This window comes from Sphaerodactylus townsendi, linkage group LG03, assembly GCF_021028975.2.
Source record: "Sphaerodactylus townsendi isolate TG3544 linkage group LG03, MPM_Stown_v2.3, whole genome shotgun sequence".
Classification (NCBI taxonomy): domain Eukaryota; kingdom Metazoa; phylum Chordata; class Lepidosauria; order Squamata; family Sphaerodactylidae; genus Sphaerodactylus; species Sphaerodactylus townsendi.
Window position 1 is genome coordinate 4214619 of NC_059427.1, and position 19699 is coordinate 4234317.

The window sequence follows — 19699 nt, forward strand, 5'->3', positions numbered from 1 at the left end:
CATTCTTCATCAGCTATTATTCTCATATTCATCATTATCAGCCACTTCCAGGGTAAAAATTTATAGTGAATCTATCACATCTCTACAAATCCCCATCAAAGCTTCCAGGAGCGGTTGATGCAGCGCGAGCCTCTGATTTTGTATTGCATTCTATAATGTTGCATCATTGTTGGAATTTATACTGGGTACATCTCTGGGGACACATCATACTGCTCCACAATAGCCTCTTTCAGCTTGGCATAGTCCCCCTGATCCACTCGCGGGAAAGCTTTGGCCGCCGCCTGGGCGTCACCCGTCAGATATGGAGTCAATATAAAGGCCCATTGGCCCCTATCCCACCCTGCAGCCTCCGTGACCCGTTCAAAGGCTTCCAAGAAGCCATCTATGTCATCCTCCCCGGTTAGCTTGGTCAGCAGCACCCACGGCAGCCGGCCCGAGGGCCTGCTTGGTTGTCCCCCTGCCCCTACCGTCCCTGATCTCTTTGTGAGGTCTTGCAACGCGGCATTTTGTGCGTCTTGTCTCTGCATAACCTCCTTCAACAGAGACACCTGGGTCTCCTGTTGGATTTGTACTAGGTCCGTGTCAATTTGGCTTGGTGTTCGACCATTCACCGGCCGAACTGGGCGACATCCATGTCCCCCTCCACCGTGGTGCCGCCCTCTGCAAGAGCTGAGAACCCTTGGGTGGTTTCTGGTCGTAACATGGGAGTACTCGACGGTGGACCCACCCCATCGGGGACGGAAAACCAGGGTCTCAGAAGCGGCTGGGGCTGGAGTCCGTGGCTCAGCCAGTGCCGGGGATCGTGGTGCAGCTGCAGCTGGCCTGCTAAGTCTGGGGAGGGGCCTCCTGGCCGCCCCCGAACAGGTACACAATGACTATTTTAAAAGTCTGGATTTTTTCTTGCAAAATAAGTTATATTGACACATTACTGTCATCTTTACCTATTTGATGTAAAATATAAAAGATAACACCAGTGTATATTGCTTATCATTCAGGACTGGCAACGCCCACTAGGTGAGCTATAGAGAAATGTCAAAAGTCACTACAAAGGGTATGCAGGAGCAGTCCCAGATTTAGATGAAGAGAGATCCTAGGCTATTCTACTTGTGAGGTCCCTCCCAATTCTGCACAGGGAAAATTACTGAAGGGTTGTTTAGATACTACAGAGCATTATGACAGCATGGATAAGAAAGGTCTGTGACAGCATCAAAAACATTATTCACTTTGGCCAGGGGCCCCTAGATTTTGAGGCCCTAGGCACAGCCTACCAAGCCTATAGGGTAAATCCAGCACTGTGCAGGACTCAGAATAAAGCCTCTCTTTAGCCTGTTAGAGATCATGTTATCAGTTGTGAACAAATGACACAAATTCATCAGCGGAAAAAAATCAGCTCAAACCCATTGGAAATATTCCCGTCACCATTACTGCACTCTTGGAGAATAGATGCTGAAACGAGGCCAGAGGCAGACTGAGGAAGCATAGGAAACAATTTCGAAGACTAACTGGAATCTGTGAGGAGATACTTCATGGGAAGCCACAGGTAGATAGCCACTGGTCTCTTCTCACGTAGCAATATTTCCTGGTCTGAAAGTGGAAAAAAGGGAAGAGAAAAACTCAGCAATCATCACGGAACTGCTGAGTTAAGTGTAGTAGAATCAAAGAACTGGACAGGGAAGCCAAGGTTACCAGTCAAGATAGCAGTTTACCTAACCGACCCTTGTCAATTCAGAAACATTGGTTCAGGCTTGGGCCTAGAAGAAATCATGGAAACTTCCCACTCTGAAACTACTGCCAGCTTAACCTCAGATCCTCAAGGAGTGAGATAAGGAAGCAGGAAGATTGGCACAAGTACCAGCTAGATCACTTGGCCTAGCAATTTTGAGGGCAAAGAACCTACACAATCCATTCCATGGATGGGAGAAGGCGCTTCCTTAATAAGTCCCTGCTCAGCTACAGAGTGCATGACAGCAACTCACCTGACTGGTCAAGTTACATCATTACCTCATATGTCCCTACTCGGCCTCTGCGTTCAGCAGAGGCCAATTTGCTGGTGGTTCCTGGCCCCTCAATGATGCAGCTGGCCTCCACTCAGGCCAGGACCTTTACAGCCCTGCCCCCGGCCTGGTGGAACACTCTTCTGCCAGCTGTCCGGGCCCTGCGGGACCTTGGTGAGTTCCACAGGGCCTGTAAGACTGAGTTGTTCCGCCGGGCCTTTGGAGTGTCCAGTTGCTGAAATGTGCGCCCCCCCCTACATACTTGATTTACCATCATGCCACCCTCTTAGAGGGAAGTCCGGCCGTCCCGTCTTAGGGAGGCCTCTAAATTAAATTGGGTTTCGGGATGCCGATATTTTTTGTACTGACCGCTGCTTTTAAATGGATTTTATTGGTTTTAGTAATTGCACTGATTGTAATGATAAATTGTTTATATATGGATATTGTTGTGCACCGCCCAGAGCCCTTCGGGGATGGGGCGGTCTACAAATCCAAACAATCAATCAATCAATCAATCAATTAACTGTCCATTTGATTATTCAACTAGAATCAAGCCAATGTGGGTCATTGGTGCAATGGTAGATCCTTCATTTTACTCTATGCTTTTTGTCTGAATTATATCAGTCTTTGGGAAACGTCTTGATTCTGGATTCTCCAGGTTGGCCGGAGCACCTGAGACCTCCAATCCCTCTTCCTCCCCGACTCTTTCCTTATTTCACCTGCATACCTCCCCCAGCCCCAGCCCCACACACATACACATCAGTTCAGGTTTAACGGCCAAAAGCCATTGCAAAACAAAGGCAAAATCAAGAATCCAGAAGATCTTCACAGGGGCAGATATAAAACTAGGGACTGACCCCCTCCAACGCATATTGACAAGTATGGTAAAAGGGCTCATCTTCAGTGTTTTGACCTGTCATCATAGTATCTCAATTCCTGTACTCACCTTCAATGTGAAGTTGATGCAAATCAGCAAAATAAATGGAGGAGGGTCTGGGTTTTCTCTAGTGTTGCTATTTCCAACAGGCAACCCCCCCACCCCAGAATTCCCCTTGAGCCCCATCTCTACGGCTCTTGCAGGTCAGACTTTGCCATTCTGTCCCGGAGCCCCTCAGTTATCATTGCCATATTTCCCACAAGGAGCCGCGTGGCGTAGTGGTTAAGTGCTTGCACTGCCACTCACACGATCAGGAGTTCGAGCCCCCTGTGGGTCAGATATCCTGGCAGCTTGCTCATGGTCAACTCAGCCATCCATCCATTTCTTGGTAGGTAAGTGAGGGGTAAAGAATAGCTGGGGAAAGCAATGGCAAACTACCCCACAAAAGAGGCTTGCCTATAAAATCATTGCTCGCAGTGGTATCCCAGGGTCGGACACGACTGAAGGGGAAACTTTACCTTTTATATTTCCCACAAGCAAAGACATCCAGCCTTTGAAAACCCCTATTCAAAGAGAGGTTCTTAGATGACCAACCAGATCTTGCAGTTTTTAAAAAATATGCACCAATGACCTCCCTAATACAGTAAATATTCACACAGTGGGCTTGCATGTTAATATTTGTTTCACATAAATCTTTCATCAGGTATCAGTTAACAATTTCATCTTCTAAATTCCAAGAAAATGTTCCATTTCAATGGCACATTAAGAATGCAGTAAAACGATCCAAGAAAATTATTCTACAAGAGACATGAAAATGACCTTTGCTCATTTGCACAGTTCAGCAACAGACAGACTGATAACCAACCTGTAATCAATGGATACTTCAAGGACAAAGAGGGTCACTCATGTATTGCAACTCTGTGGGCTGCCTGGTAGTTTCTTGGCCGTCTCCCTGAAGGACAGAACCACAGAGAAATATCCTAAAAATAGGAGCGGCTTTTCAAAGGAACTGATTGTTGGGGCAGGGTCCTTCCCTCTCTCCTTTACTGGAAGTATTCTAGAAGAGGCTGAACAGACACAATTCATGGATGCTCTATATAGGTAGATTGAGCTAAAAGCCCCTTTCCAACTCTTTGACTGTGACTTCACTTCCAGAAGGAAAGAATTACAAAAAGTTCAACTCCTATGCCAGAATTGGGGCAATAGTTGAGCTGCCAAAAGGTCAGTGGACAGAGAAGAGTTTGAATTTATACCCTGCCTTTTTCTTTTATAAGGAGACTCCAGGCAGCTTACAAATTTATTTCCCTTCCTCTACCCACAACATACACCTCCTGAGGAAGGTGGGGCTGAGAGAGTTCTGAGAGAACTGTGACTGGCCCAAAATCACCCAGCAGGCTTCATGTGCAGGAGCAAGGAAACAAATCCAATTCACCAGATAAGTGTCTGCCACTCATGTGGAGGAGTGGGGAATCAAACCTGATTTTCCAGATTAGAGTCCACCTTAGCTACACCTTGGACTCTTCCCTAACTCCCCCACACCCACATGATCATAGGCTTACTTACAGATTTCCCTTTATTATTGAAGTTTTTTTTTAATTTGAAAACAAAAATTGTAGAAGGCATACATCTGCCAGCCATAGAGAGCATGAACTGAATCGTAAAGGTTCATGATAAGTTCTGCTTCAATAATCACATACTGGATGGTCTTCACCTGCTACCCAACCCGACAGAGAAGGGGAAAGATAGCGATTAGGAGCAGCAGCAGCAGCAGGCCATTGCTTTCACATCCTGCACATGAGCTCCCAAAGGCACCTGGTGGGCCACTGTGAGTAGCAGAGTGCTGGACTAGATGGACTCTGGTCTGACCCAGCAGGCTCTATGTTCTTATGTTCTTATGATTGTGGGTAATCTCAGATTTGGTTGGGAGTGAGATGATATCTCCACATTCTTCATAAGAGTCTTCCACAAAAGGAGATGCACCCCAGCAGTAGTTGCAAGTTACTCACAGAAATAGATGATCACAGGCACAAAGAGACCAGTCAAAACCACCATGAGAATTGCTGCGATGAGCACCACCTTGGATAGCTCTGAAATGGGGGGAAAAAGAACACAATGATTGTAGTAAGCTCCAAAGAATATCCCCGTTTTGTGGGGGAGGCCTGCACAAGATATGAATCTAGGTGGTTTGCCATTGCAACAGACTTCCTTGGTGGTCTCCCATCTAAGTATGGATTTAAGTATCTACTGATGGGGCTACAATGAGAATTACATTTACTCACAAGCAAGGAACTTATAGGGATGCCCCCACTTTGTTTCTCCATCTCTCTCCCCATACATTTTCTCCCAAAATCCAAATGGTCATTTGATGCTGCTCTGAGCACAGTGGGAGCAAGGAGGGGGTTCTATCTTCAGTCCTGCACTGTTTTCCCTAGAAGAAATGGCAGCGGGAGGGAAGGCAGACTGTAACAGCCCCTTCCCCGCCCCCCCCCCCCCAAACAGGGCTTGGAGCCATACTCAGCAAATTAAGTGGTCTTTAAGGAAAATCTAGTAAGGGAGTCCTCCCACCAGGGCCAATGAAGCTTGGGTTGTCTGCTCAAATGCAAATAATGCTCATTTGTTTGAAGAGGATTTAACTCCTCCCCCATTTTTATAACTTTTTAGGATTTTCTGCATCTTTGGCATCCCCTAGTAGGAAATCTCTCTTCCCTCAGTGTGGCCATGACCTGCTGTTTTAAGTAGCCACGTTGACTATGAAATATACTGATAATGAGACAAATGGCATACAAATTGAATAGAGGGTTTTTTCTTGGAGTCTCTTCCTTTTTCTTTGGGTAACAATTCCAGATAGAAGAAAAAGCGTTGGTTTTTATTGCCTGCTTTTCTCTACTGTAAGGCTGACAATCACAATCCCTTCCTCTCCCTACAAAGTGCGCCTTGCGAGGAGGCCATGAGAGGTCTGGGAATACTGTGACTGGCCCAAGGTCACATAGCAGGCTCCATGTGGAGGAGTGAGGAATTGAACCAATTACCAATTCCCAGGTGACAGTCTTCTGCTCTTAACCACTACACTACACTGGCTCTCAAAACTAGAAACTGCTACCCTGACCTGGACAGTGAAGGCTAGCCCAATCTTGTCAGATCTCGGAAGCTAAGAAGAAGAGTTTGGATTTATATTCCCCCTTTCTTTCCTATAAGGAAACTCAAAGGGGCTCACAATCTCCTTTCCCTTCCCCCTCCACAACAAGCACCCTGTGAGGTGGGGCTGAGCGAGCTCCAAAGAACTGTGACTAGCCCAAGTTCACCCAGCTGGCATGTGTTGGAGTGCACACGCTAATCTGGTTCACCAGATAAGCCTCCACAGTTCAAGTGGCAGAGCAGGGAACCAAACCCAGTTCTCCAGATTAGAGTGCACCTGCTCTTAACCACTACAGAACGCTGGCTCTATGAAGGGTTGGCCAGTATTTGGATGGGAGGCCAACAAAGAATACCAGGGTTGTGACACATAGCCAAGCAATGGCAAACCACCTCTGAACATCTCTTGGCTTGCACACCCCACCAATGGTCACCACAAGTCAGCTGTGACTTGAAGGCAAAAAAAGGAAAAGAATTGCTGCCTCCAAAACTTCCCCCCTCCCCTTTTCGTCTCTCACCAGGCTCCTCCCAGGTCACGTCCAAGGGCTCCAGGAGGGCATCATGCTCCACGTGGCACTGGTATCGATCCCTGTCCTTGGGGTGGATCTTGACACTCAGCCAGGTGTGAAAGGTTCCATCTGAGTTGGGAACGACTCCCCCACGAAAGGTCTCCTGCTCCCAGATTTCCCCGTCCTTCCACCAGGTGGCATCAATCTCCTTGGGGTAGAAACCGTGGGCTTGACAGATTAGAGTTTCTAGGCCATCATAGTCTTCCTCGCGTGCCACCTTCACTTTTGGGGGCTCTGTGAAAACATTGGCCCAAGTTGAGGCTGATTATACACTGGTTCTCTGTGTTATCAGCCCCAGTTTCTGGTATCTGACAGCTCACAAGGAGGTTTTGTTCCTCCATCTTGTCTTGAATGCACATTAATGCTGGATGCCCAAGTACAAGATAATTGTTATGACCCTGGACTAAGGTTGATTGGCTAAGGGTTCATTGTCAGAGTTTCAAACCCTTAGCCAGTTATATATGGTAAGATAAGTTCCTCACCTGTAAGGAGACTCAAGGTGGCCTACAAGCTCCTTTCCCCATAACAGACACCTTGTGAGGTGGGTGGGGCTGAGAGAGCTCTGAAGAACTGTGACTAGGCCAAGGTCACCCAGCAGGAATGTAGGAGCGCGGAAACATGTCTGGTTCACCAGATAAGCCTCTGCCACTCAGGTGGAGGAGTGGGGAATCAAACCCGGATCTCAAGATTAGAATCCACCTGCTCTTAACCACCACACCACGCTGGCTAGGGAGAGTGTGAAACAATCACACCTTTTTGCCATTCCCACCTGTCCTCAGCAGTGATGCCTTCCCATAATCCAGGAATGTCTGAAGCCACCCGATGCATATTTCCTCCAGAAAGTCCTTCATGCACTGGTTATTTGCCAACTCAGCATCCCATTCCATCTTGGTCACCAGAGCCGGTCCAGTGGCTGCTGTCCAGGTGAGGGTCTCCTTGTCGAAGTTAAGGTAGTCCTTCCCATTATAACCAAACTGGTAAAATCCCCTTTTGCGCCCATCATTGCTTAGTTCACAGGAAGTCATTCGCTGCAAGATGTGTAACCCTGCAAAAGACCAGCAAAAGGAGGACATCAGAAATCATAGAATCATAGAGCTGGAAGAGACCTCAAGGGTCATCAAGTCCATCCCCCTGCTGTGCAGGAACACATAATCAAAGCACTCCTGACACATGTTCATCCAGCCTCTGTTTAAAAACCTCCCAAGAAGGAGACTCCATCACTCTCTGAGTGGAAATAGAGCTGGGAATGATTATATAGCCTTTCTTTACAACTATCACGGTTCTAATTTTTGGAGGGAGGGGCTTTGATTCCTCCATAATCCTCCTCTAGAATTAGAAAGTCAATAGATTATTAAAGAGTTTCCAGCATTATACTCTAGCATAATTAACTGTGGCTAAAGTTATGCATATTTAAATGGTAAGCATATCCTCAATAATATATGTCAATAATGTATGTCAACAGTATACATAGGAACTGTCAACCAATTTTATATTCTAATCTTTGGATACTTAAATCCAGTGACTTGGGACTATGGCCTGAAAAGGGCCCCACTAATCCCCCATTAAACCCCATGGCGAGAGCACATTCAACCAGTGGTGGGAAGACCCACCAAGAAAGAGAGCCAGAGTGGTGTAATGGTTAAGAGCAGGTGGATTCTAATCTGGAGAACCGGGTTTGATTCTGCATTCCTCCACCTGAGTGGCAGAGGCTTATCTGGTGAACCAGGTGAGTTTCTGCCACTCCAACATTCCTACTGGGTGACCTTGGGCCAGTCACGGTTCTTCGGAACTCTCTCAGCCCCACCTGCCTCACAAGGTGTCTGTTGTGGGGAGAGGAAGGGAAAGGAGCTTTTAGGCCACCTTGAGTCTCCTCATAGGGGAGAAAGGTTATGATATAAGTAAAAAACCTCTCTGCCAGCTGCACTGGCTCTGGGTTTAGTAGGGCGCTGCCCCCCCCCCCCCCCGGCGCCCCCCTTCGTGCTCAGGGGATTGCCATCTGAGGATTGGTTTTACTACAATTTTAATGGACTTTAGATTGTTGAAATATTGTCGGGAGTCGCCCTGAGCCTGTGAGGGGAAGGGTTGCATAGAAGTGTAATGAAATAAATATAAATAAATACAATCTCCACACATGTCCATCTTTTGCTCAAAGATCAACTTGTTACGGCCTTAACAGGGGAAGGGGATTTAGGAAAGGGATTCTCCACCAGCTGCTAAGAGTGTAACAGCACACATTTAGAATTTTAAGTGGCACAGGGGAATAAAAACAACTCACTTTTGGCTGTGAGAGATTGGCCGAGAGGATCTTTGGGAATATGTCTACGGGGAAGGAATTCTGGCAAAGAATATTCCACAGAGGAGCGCAAGAGTCCAAATTGAGTTTAAACGTTTTATATGAATTTGGTTCAAAAAATACATACACACAGTAAGGCACAAGAGCACATACATTCAAGTTCCTAGTATATAAACAGGTTTGAAAGATAGATTTGGAAGATAGAGAGGGAAATGGGGTTTTTTGCAGGGTGATACGTAACCTAACGATTCTTAAGAGTAGACGAAGTAGAAGGCAGGGATTCCACGCCAGCACAGAAACCCAGTGAAGACGATATCGTGTCTCAACACCAACAAGACCAAGAGAGGAACATGTGGCAATCCCCGGAATATATATAAATAATATTCTGGGGGTGTCAGGGGCCATAACAAACTCCTGCTCCAAACTGGTGTAACTCTGCTGCATGTTTGGCTGTGGCTGTGATATTAATTGGGATAAGGAATGTGTGTTTTGGTTTAGGAGGCAGAGAAAAGCAGGGCATAAAAACCAACTTCTCTTCTCTTCTTCTACCTTACCCGTGCTCTGATTGTAGAGTTTCTGCAGGCTTCTCAGTTCTACCTTCATACTCAGCTGGTCATTCCAGATCCGATGGTTGATCCATTCCCAGATTTGGGGTTCCTCCTTCTCCATTTCCTTCCCCCAGGATATCTGAGGCACTACCTTCCTCTGACGGCGGCTGTAGTGACCGACAAGCTGGTCATCCACATACCCCGCACCAATGAACTGGGGCAGGCCCAGGTCAGGCTCCCATATCATTGTACTGAAATAGCGAAGGGAGTGCCAGGTAGAACCTGTAAGAGGCAGAGAGGCAGAGGTAAGGGGCCTGCAGCCACAGCCTGAAAATCACCTACAAGTCCTTTGCCCCTCCATGGCGACAGGGAAAAGTTCCCCACATTTTAAGTTCCCCACCTTAAAATGTCCCCAGCAGCCTACCAGTTATTCCCCGTCTCCTATTCTGTAAGCCTGATTTGCACATTATACAAACGGCTGGCTAGTTATGCAAATTACCGTATATACTCGTGTATAAGTTGACCCGCATATAAGTCGAGGCACCTAATTTTACCACAAAAAGCTGGGAAAACTTATTGACTCGCGTATAAGTCGAGGGTGGGAAATGCAGCAGCTGCTGGTAAATTTCAAAAATAAAAATAGATACCAATAAAATTACATCAATTGAGGCATCAGTAGGTTAAATGTTTTTGAATATTTATTTCAAAGAAAAACAGTAAACTGGCTCTGTAAGTGGAAAAGAGGGTCAACAAGAACAATGTGGTATCAACAATAACTTTAAAAGTACAAAAACCTTAGCTCAATCAGCAACCAAGCTAAAACACAAGAGTTAAAATCCTTCAAAACTGGATTCCTCATCATCATCCAAATGTAACTCAACTTAGATTTTAAGAGGGATATTATCAGAAATGGAAAATCTATTAGCTTCCATTGTAAACAATGGGGGATGGGGCACCCTTTTGGAGATCAATAACTTTGGATCCCCTGACCCAAACTTCACCAAACCTGGCTGGTATCATAAAGAGACTCTCCTGATGAGACCAGCCAGGTTTGGTGAAGTTTGGACCCTCAAAATGGTAGCCCCATTTACTAATAGCTCCCATTGAAAACAATGGGGAATGTGGGCACCTCCTTTGGGGGTCCATAACTTTGGACCCCCTGAACCAAACCTTACCAAACTTGGCTGGTATCATCAGGAGTGTCTTCTGAGGGTACCCTGAAAATTTGGTGTTGCTAGCATAAAAACTGCTCCCCCTGCTGGCCGGCAAAGTAAAAACACACAAAAATTTTTAATGACCCGCATATAAGTCGAGGGGAGCTTTTTCAGCATTAAAAATGTGCTGAAAAATTTGACTTATACATGAGTATATACGGTAAGTACCTAAGAGATCAAAAATTGTTTAATTGTTAATTGAATATAAAACGACTAAGTATCAAAACACACACGTATTTCTTACAAATAAAACCCTTTAGGTACTTAATTCTAGTTTTGTAAGTTTTAAGTTTGTCCCTCTCTCTTGTTTGTGCTGATTTATGGTTTGCCGTTGCCTGTGTCATTCCACAGAGATCTCCCCCCAAATAAGGGCCAGGGCTGACATTGCTTAGCTTCTGAGATCTGACCAGATCGGGCTAGCTTGGGCTATTCAGGTCAGGGGCCCGGATTCTGATGTCCTGATTTGTGAATTGTACAAACTGCTGGCTGATTATGCAAAGCAAACACATGAGATGTTCTTTGCCCAACGCCTTTATGGTTTTCTCCTGCTGCACACTACAAAAACAGAGCAAGGGCCGTCAGCAGCACGACAACTGAGCCCTTGACTGTACTAGAAAAACTCCTCTCAGAAGAACAAAAGCTTAGATTGGTTCCCAAATCATTCTTCAAAATCCAGAATGGCAGATCCAGCCTGAATGAAGCACTGAAGTGTGTATGTTTTGATAACCCCCCCAAATAAACTCTTGGCCACGCCCTCTTTCGTCTGTTCCATCTGCCTTTCATTTTAGATTCTGGGCGTGTTGTGGGGTGGGGGGAGACTAGGATGGGGCAGGTTACAGTCTCTGTTTCCACAACAGTTTGTCGTTGGGCACCCTGCAAGTGACCAGAAATGCCAGCTACAAGGAGGAATCGCTTTTCTTCCACATCTCGCTCCGATACTAAGAAACAGAGCACCTTCCCCTAAACTGTGGAAATAATGTTTGGCTAGAAGCAAACAATTGCACCTCATAATCCAGAGAAGAAATAGGAGGAGGAGTTTGGATTTATATTATTTATTTTTTTATTTGTTGGATTTATAGGCCGCCTCACCCCCGAAGGGCTCGAGGCAGCTCACAATATGGCTGTTCTCTAAGACAGCCAATCAATACAAAAACATAACTTAAACCCATTAAAAACTAAAGCAGCAGGAACTAAAAATAAATACAGATTAAAACAACAGAAGTTGTTAAAAACAGGCGCCCGATGTAAAGGCCAAAAGGGGGAGGAAATATATCCCACCTTTCTCTCCTGTAAGGAGTCTCAAAGCAGCTTACAAACACCTTTCTTTTCCCCTCCCCACAACAGAAACCTTGTGAAGTAGTTGGGGCTGAGAGAGGTCTGAGAGAACTGTGACTGACCCAAGGTCACCCTTCAGGTGGAGGAGCAGGGAATCCAACCCGGTTCTCCAGATCAGAGTCCACTGCTCTTAACCACTACACCACGCTGCCTTCTGCTTCCATCTTTCTACAGACATGAGACGGTTCTTTAAGCCCAGGAAACAGCAGGGGGACACAGTGAGCTTCACACCCACTGCAGAAAGTCATTTAATGTCATGGTCTTGTGACAGGAGGAGATGGATCTCTGACTGGAACTCTGACTAATTTTCTCAGTGGGACCCGGGGATCCCCTGGAATTACAGCCCATCTCCAGAGATGAGTTCCAATGGAGAAAACGGATGCTTTTTGAGGGGGGACTGCGCGGCATTGTACCCCACTGAGGTCCCTTTCCTTTCCAGGAGCCACCCCCAAATCTCCGGGAGATTCCAAACCTGGATCTGGCAACCTACCCCATATGCCCCACCGGCAGCTGGAAGAAAAGGAACCCGGCAACCCTACTCAAAGTGTCAAGCAGGCACTTTCTATTCTTGCGCTGCACAGCTCTCTATTCTTGCACTGGGTCATTCCGAAAAGCAGTTAAGAAAAAAGTTGACACTTCTGTAAGGGTTAATGGCCCAGCAGGTGAAACTCCACAAATCAGAACTATACCACTGTTCCAGTGGATGGCCATTTTTTGTACTCTTACTTGGGAGTAAGCTATAATGATTGTGTAGGTTAGGGGTTTTAGTTGTTGGGTGGGTTCCTACAGAACTCAGATCGCCAAAGAAAGAAGCAGGAAGCAACATCAGCCTAATTTGGACGAGGAGCAGCAGTGGCGTAGTGGCTAAGAGCAGGTGCACTCTTATCTGGAGGAACCGGGTTTGATTCCCAGCTCTGCCGCTTGAGTTGTGGAGGCTTATCTGGGGAATTCAGATTAGCCTGTGCACTCCTACGCATGCCAGCTGGGTGACCTTGGGCTAGTCACAGTTTTTTGGAGCTCTCTCAGCCCCACCTACCTCACAGGGAGTTTGTTGTGAGGGGGGAAGGGCAAGGAGATTGGAAGCCCCTTTAAGTCTCCTACAGGAGAGAAAGGGGAGATATAAATCCAAACTCTTCTTCTTCTTAACTGAAATCAGGTTTCTCTTAATTGAAGATGAGGAGTTTGGATTTATACCTGGCCTTTCTCCCCTGTAAGGAGTCTCAAAGTGGCTTATAAACTTCTTTCCTTCCTGTTCCCACAACAGACACATTGTGAGGTAGGTGAGGAGAGAGTTCTGAGGGACCCTGGACTGGCCCAATGTCACCCAGCAGGCTTCATGTGGAGGAACGGGGAATCAAACCTGGTTCTCCAGGTGACAGTCCACCGCTCTTAATCACTACTGCTGGCTCTGGACAACTGAACTGAACAAACCTTCCTCAGGGGATTGTGCCTTTCCCAGAAAAGGAGGCAGGGCAGCCCCTTCCAGGTACTTACCAGAGCAATCCCCTAGCAGGGAAGCTGTCACTACCAGGAACAGAGGAGGCCCCCAAAGCAGGCTCATCAGATATCTGGATCCCAAATGTCCCCTCACTGTCTTGTGGAAATACACTGGACTCTTTCTTGACTGGTTCCCAAGAAGAAAAAAAAATCTTGCTTGTTCTTGGAGTGGCTGAAACCAGCAGGGCTCCACTTCAGGGGGTCAGAGATGAGGATCAGTACCTGTGGACATTTATAAAATTATTCAGGATCTGGTGCAGAGAAAGTGTACATGTAACCCCTATGTTTACATTGGGTTGACCCAGAAAGGGGTGGAGACTCAAAGCAGCAGGAGGCTGCAAAAACTCATGAAGTTGAAGGAACAAGGCTACCAGGCTGGGACCTTGATTTATTTCTTTATAAGCTCTTAACATCTTGTTTAAGGTAACTGCAAAGTTGTTGGGAACTAGCGGGCAGGGATTTGTTTATTTTTGCTGTATTGTAAATGTTAGAATTGATTGTTTCAGGGCTTTCTGTATGTATAGTTGATGGGAGTTCTTTTGGGGACCTTCACCATCTTGAATCAGTTCACCAAGTCTTCATAAGCCAACCACCAGCAGGAAGAATTGGATTTGGCATGACAAGACTGTAAATAGAAAGACTTGAAATGCAACTCAACAGGACTGTGAAGTGTTAAGGTTCAATGTTAATGTTTAATAAGTCTTATTTGTTAAGAAAAGTAAACCATTTTGTTTTAAAATTAGTTGTTGCAACTCCTTCCAAGTTCTGCCCCACAGAACCCACAGTTAGAGGTTACATACAAAGAACTTTTTCTTCCTCTCCTGTAATATTAAAGGTCTGGAGCACCCAATTAAGTGGATGACCAGTAGACTCAAGAAAGGCAAAAGACGGGCAAAAGTAGTTCTTACTTACAAAGTCTTTATCATGTGGAACTCATTGTCACAGGATGGGTAAATGGACTCCAGCATAGAAGGCTTAAACTTTAAGGAAGACAGTCATTGGCCCATTATGCATAGAGAGCTTTCCACAGCGCTCCTATTCCTGCAGTCCCTTTGCAGTGGGGTCTCCTCACATTTCCCTGTTTAAACACAAGGAGCTGACCCCACTGTCAGCCCCACAGCTCACTATCGCCTGCGCCCCTATGTTGCTCAAAAGAAAAGCTCGAAAGGCAAAAAGAAAGATCAATATTAAAGGTAACATTGATACTGCTTTTAAAGGCAATATCGATATTACTTGTATCAGTATTGTGATGGCTGCTTCCGTGGCTTTTGCATTTTAAGGGAAAAGTCGGCCGTCAATCCCTTGGGGGACAGTGGGGGAAGGAATCAAACCCAGTTCTCCAGATTAGAGTTCCCTGCTCTGAGCCATGTTGCAGTTGCTAAAGCAAATAAAATAAGGCAAACACAGAGTGAAATGTTGCATAACAGGCAGCACGGCCCTGAGGTGTGTGCCGACAACCATTTGCAGGGTGAGAGAAGGTGGGAGTGTTACGACACACATTTCTGCTTTGTCAAATTAAAGAGGGAAAGATTTTTTTGAACCTTTTTCTCCCGCACTACTGTCCCGCTGGGATGCCAGCATACCCAGATTAACGATGCCAACTCTGGGTGGAGAAATTCCCGGACATGTGGGAGTGGATCCCGGGGAAGGCAGAGTTTGGAGAAGGAAAGGCCCTCCCTCAGTTGGGTATAAATTATAATACCGTTGACTTCACCCTTCAAAGCAACCGTTTTCTACTGAACTCAGATTGAGCATGTTGCAGAGTAGTTTTGCAAAAACAAAACAAATATATTTTTTCTTCTTCTGTGGCATTCCGCCCCCCAATTTCAGAATTGATCAATTTTGAAAATTTTGAAAGGGTTTCTCATCTTTTTGTGCTTTTTTCAACGCAATCCTAAAGAGGCCAATTCCATTGAGGGCTTCCTTTTTAGGATTGCACTGTTGGCTGAATGAGCATACAGTCATTCATTTCCTGGTTCCATTCAGAGATTCAGGCCCTTTCCGCACATGCAGAATGACGCACTTTCAGTCCACTTTCACAATTGTTTGCCAAGTGGATTTTGCTATTCCGCACAGTAAAACCCAGCTGCAAAGTGCATTGAAAGTGGACTGAAAGTGCATTATTATGCATGTGCGGAAGGGGCCTCACTTAGACAGCCTTTCATGGCTTAGAGCTTCATATAGAAACCTGCTTCGTATAGTGACCTTGGGTCAGTCACCCAATCTCAGCCTCAACCTGGCAAATATGTGAATTCCAGGGAATACCAGGGGCACGACACTGAGGCAAGCAAACACCAATTCACTTCTGAATGCCTCTTGTTTTGGAAACCCCACAAGGATGCTGTAAGTCAGGCAGGACTTGACTGGGAAAAGAAGCGAGGAATAAATAAGGTGTGGGGCTGTCTGGAATCCACTGGCAATCGTTTCCCCAGGCTGACCCCAAGTTTCCAGCAAGGAAATGCCTCCACTCACCCCATTCATCGTTTTATAAACCATTGTCGTCACCCCCCCCGTTCCCGGCAAAAAAAAAAAAGCATCCTTCCCTCCTATGGCAAAGGCTCCAATCCTAGCAAAAGCCTTCCAGGAGAGACCCTCATGCACAGGCGTAGCTACCATGGGGACATCCGGGGACAAGTGCCCCAGGCGCCACCTTGTGGTGGGCGGAAAAATTGCAGGTTCGTTTGAAGCTTTCTGTATTTTTTACTGTTTTTTTCCAATTTTGGTCTGCAGGAGGCACAGTTTTTAGGCTAGTGGCACCAAAATATCAGGCTATCGTCAGGTGACTCTCCTGATGATATCAGCCAAGTTTGGTGAAGTTTGGTTCAGGGGGTCCAAAGTTATGGACCCCCAAAGGGGGTGACCCCATCCTCCATTGTTTCCAATGGGAGCTAATAGCAGATGGGGCTATCATTTTGAGGGTCCATAACTTTGGACCCTCTGAATCAAACTTCACTAAACCTAGGTGGTATCATAAGGATAGTCTCCTTCTGATACCACCCAGGTTTGGTGAAGGTTGGTTCAGGGGGTCCAAAGTTATGGACCCCCAAAAGGAGTGCTCCATCCCCCATTGTTTCCAATGGGAGCTAATGGTAGATGGGGCTACCCTTTTGAAGGTCCATAACTTTGGACCCCCTGAACCAAACTTCACTAAACCTGGGTGGTATAATCAGGATAGTCTCCTAAAGATAGCCTAAAATTTTGGTACTGTTATCTTAAACATTGCTCTCCTGACAAGCACCCTCAAAGTTTTCCCAGTTCTCTCTTTAAATCCACCCCCTTTGGAGTGGATTTAAAGGAGAATCTAGGCTCCCTAGATTAAAAAAAACATTGAAAGTATTGTTGAAGGCTTTCACAACCAGATTCAACTGATTGTTGTGGGTTTTACAGGCTGTGTGGCCATGGTCTGGTAGATCTTGTTCCTAACGTTTCACCTGCCTCTGTGGCTGGCATCTTCAGAGGTGTATCACAGGGAGAAGTCTGTTATAAGAGAAGTCTGGACACAGTGGATAACAGACTTCTCTCTGTGATACACCTCTGAAGATACCAGCCACAAGATCTACCAGACCACAGCCGGATGCAGCTTAGAAAACCCACAACAACCAACTTTGACAATGGTGCTGTTTGGGGTGGATGGGTGGGAAATCTACCCTGAAACAGCATCACTTTCAATGTTGTTTAAACTAGAGAGCCCAGAGTCTCTCTTTAAGGTGAATTTAAAATGAGAATCTGGGCTCTCTAGTTTAAACAACATTAAAAGTGATGCTGTTTCAGGGTGGATTCCCCCCCTTCAAAAATAGCATCACTTTCAATGTTGTTTAAACTAGGGAGCACTGGGTGTGTTCAGATTCATGTGTTGGGGCATGTTCTATAATGTGATGGTGTTTGGTCATGGTGGGGAAGGGGGAGGGGCGCTGCCCATATGCCGGGGGGGCGGGGGGGGGGGCGCAAAACTCAGATTTTGTCCCGGGTTCAATTTTCCCTAGCTACGCCACTGCCCTCATGCATCAGAGTCGACACTGGGTTCATACCTGGCTGGAAAGGTACAAGACAGTAAGGCGACGTAGACCCCTGCCCCGAAGCGCTTACAAACACACCAACCTTCAGAAAAGGGTTTTTTGCAAAGAACTCTTACGTGGAAAAACCCCATTCCCATTTTTTGAGCCAAAGGATCTCAATAGAGAGAAACTGCCCTCCACCCCCGGGGCGTTATGCCGATGCAAATTCTGCCGCCGTCACCACTCGGCAAATCATGGTGAATTTGGACCCCCACCTCCCCACCCCGAGATACTCACCGACCGGAGCGCCCACGCGCAGAAAGGCGACGCCACCCTGGAGCAAGAATGCCCTTGATAGGAAAAGCAGCCTTGGTAAAGCTCGGATTGGCCGAAGGGGGGGAGTTTTCCTCCAATCGGAAAGAGGCGTTCCGAATTTGTCAGTAGTCGCTGGGCAGATCCGGTGCCGGCAGCCTCCGCTCCGGGAGTGGGAAGACAGAAGTTGGCTGCAAATCTGGTCCGGAATTCCCGCTACCCGGTCACTTCGCTTGGAGGTGGGGAGGACTATATATAGGGCTTAGGTCAGTGGGCTCAAAGGCATTTTTGCCTCCCACCCACCACCCTGCTGCTGGGTACCCGTAGGGTGCTATTCCACCAGCAGACCATTCTACCCCCCATGGAAGAGAATGAGTGTGTAGAAATGTCAGGTAGGGTTGCTGGGTGCCCTCCCAGTAGCCCAGGGGTACAAGTAGAGGGGGGAGAAGATGGCCCCCGGACAGACTGAAGAATGCAAGACCTCAGTGGCGGCCTCTCCGTCTCTCCCTCCGAGGAATCCTCCATGCAAAGAAGATCCGGTGCTTTGCCAGCAACATCCTTGGCCCAGATCCCGCTGGACACTTGCAACATAAGTCCGGCGTGGGATTCCCGAAGCTGCCGCCGCCTGTTCCGAGAAAGCGTGTGAGAGGAAGTCATGGTCAAGCTGGCTGGGGGCTGATGGGAATTGTAGTCCATGAGCAACTGGAAGGTTGTAGTCAAATTGTAGTCCATGGGAATTGTAGTCCATGAGCAACTGGAAGGTCTGACCGCCCTGCCCTATGGAATCACATCCTCAAGCCCCACCGTTCATAGAGTCATAGAGTTGGAAGCGATCACAAGGTCCATCAAGTCCAACCCCCTGCCCTCTTCTTTCAATTATATTCCCAAATAAAAATCAGATTACTTTGGGAGTTGCCAAATTCAGATGGTTAGCTAGAAAAATCAGGACATCCTTTGTTGGTCACTTGTAATTTTAGAATGATATGTATATTTCTAACTCTGTAATTCTCCTAAGGTTTTTCCCTCAGTCATTCTGATTGATATTGGACGTTATGCCTTTGTAATTTGTGTTGTTCTTATGATTTGGTATTCTTCTTCTAGTATTATTTTATTCTGGTCATGAACCATATACATAAATTTTTACCTTGCCCAGAACAGTCTTAGATGCTTTCCGAGAAATCATAATGGGGACCCTGTGAACTCATCACAGGGTCTGAGGCAGCAGTGATCACCAATACCAAATCCGGACCACATCCCGGCACATCGTCAAACTTGTGAAAGGCGACTCCAGGCAGATGGTTATGAGGCAATCATGGAAACCTTCTCAGAAGTTACGTCATAGATTTCATTTGACCAGTTTAGAAGTATGCAGGCTTTCAGGTGCCACAGAACTTTTCCTCATGCCTTCTTCAATTAAAGTCTACTCCCAGCTAGCTTGTCTGGCCTGATCAGCCCTGGATAGTAGACATGGGAGGATCATTCTCTTTGGGAAAAAGAAAAAGACCATAGAAGGTCACCTGGTTTGGGGGAAAAAACCAGAGTCCCGACTAGTCAAAATGTCACCCTGTGAGAAGCTAAGGGACTGAATGTTCAGTCTGGAAAAGAGGAGGTTGAGGGGGAACATGATTGCTTTTCCTGTTGATAGCAGAGAATAGGAGTCACAAAGATGAGTATAAATTACAGGTGGAAAGGTACTGGCTGGACATTAAGAACATTTTTTTACAGTTATGAGTAGTTCAGCAGTAGAATTGGCTGCCTAAGGAGGTGGTAAGCTCCCTCTCACTGGCAGTCTTCAAGCAGTGGCTGGATGAATGCTTGTTAGGGATGTGTTATGCTAGTCCTGCATTGAGCAGGGGGTGGAGTAGACAGACAGTATGGCCCCTTCCAAATCTACAATTCTACAATTCCATAGCCCATGGGCAAAGCACTGTTT

General features: G+C 46.5%; 2 protein-coding genes across 31 annotated transcripts in view; both read right to left on the minus strand.

Annotated features, from left to right (window-relative positions):
* Positions 1 to 19699, minus strand: part of LOC125428587 (zinc finger protein 883-like) — a 1608225-nt gene that overhangs the window by 223834 nt on the left and 1364692 nt on the right. The window lies entirely within an intron of this gene.
* Positions 1456 to 18045, minus strand: LOC125428798 (major histocompatibility complex class I-related gene protein-like). The gene is made up of 8 exons (XM_048489461.1): positions 17752 to 18045; positions 13457 to 13681; positions 9420 to 9695; positions 7342 to 7617; positions 6522 to 6806; positions 4878 to 4958; positions 3737 to 3823; positions 1456 to 1584 (listed from the first exon to the last, which is right to left on the minus strand). The coding sequence occupies exons 2-7, from the start codon at positions 13521 to 13523 to the stop codon at positions 3771 to 3773; spliced, it is 1038 nt and encodes a 345-aa protein (XP_048345418.1). The 5' UTR covers positions 13524 to 13681; positions 17752 to 18045; the 3' UTR covers positions 1456 to 1584; positions 3737 to 3770.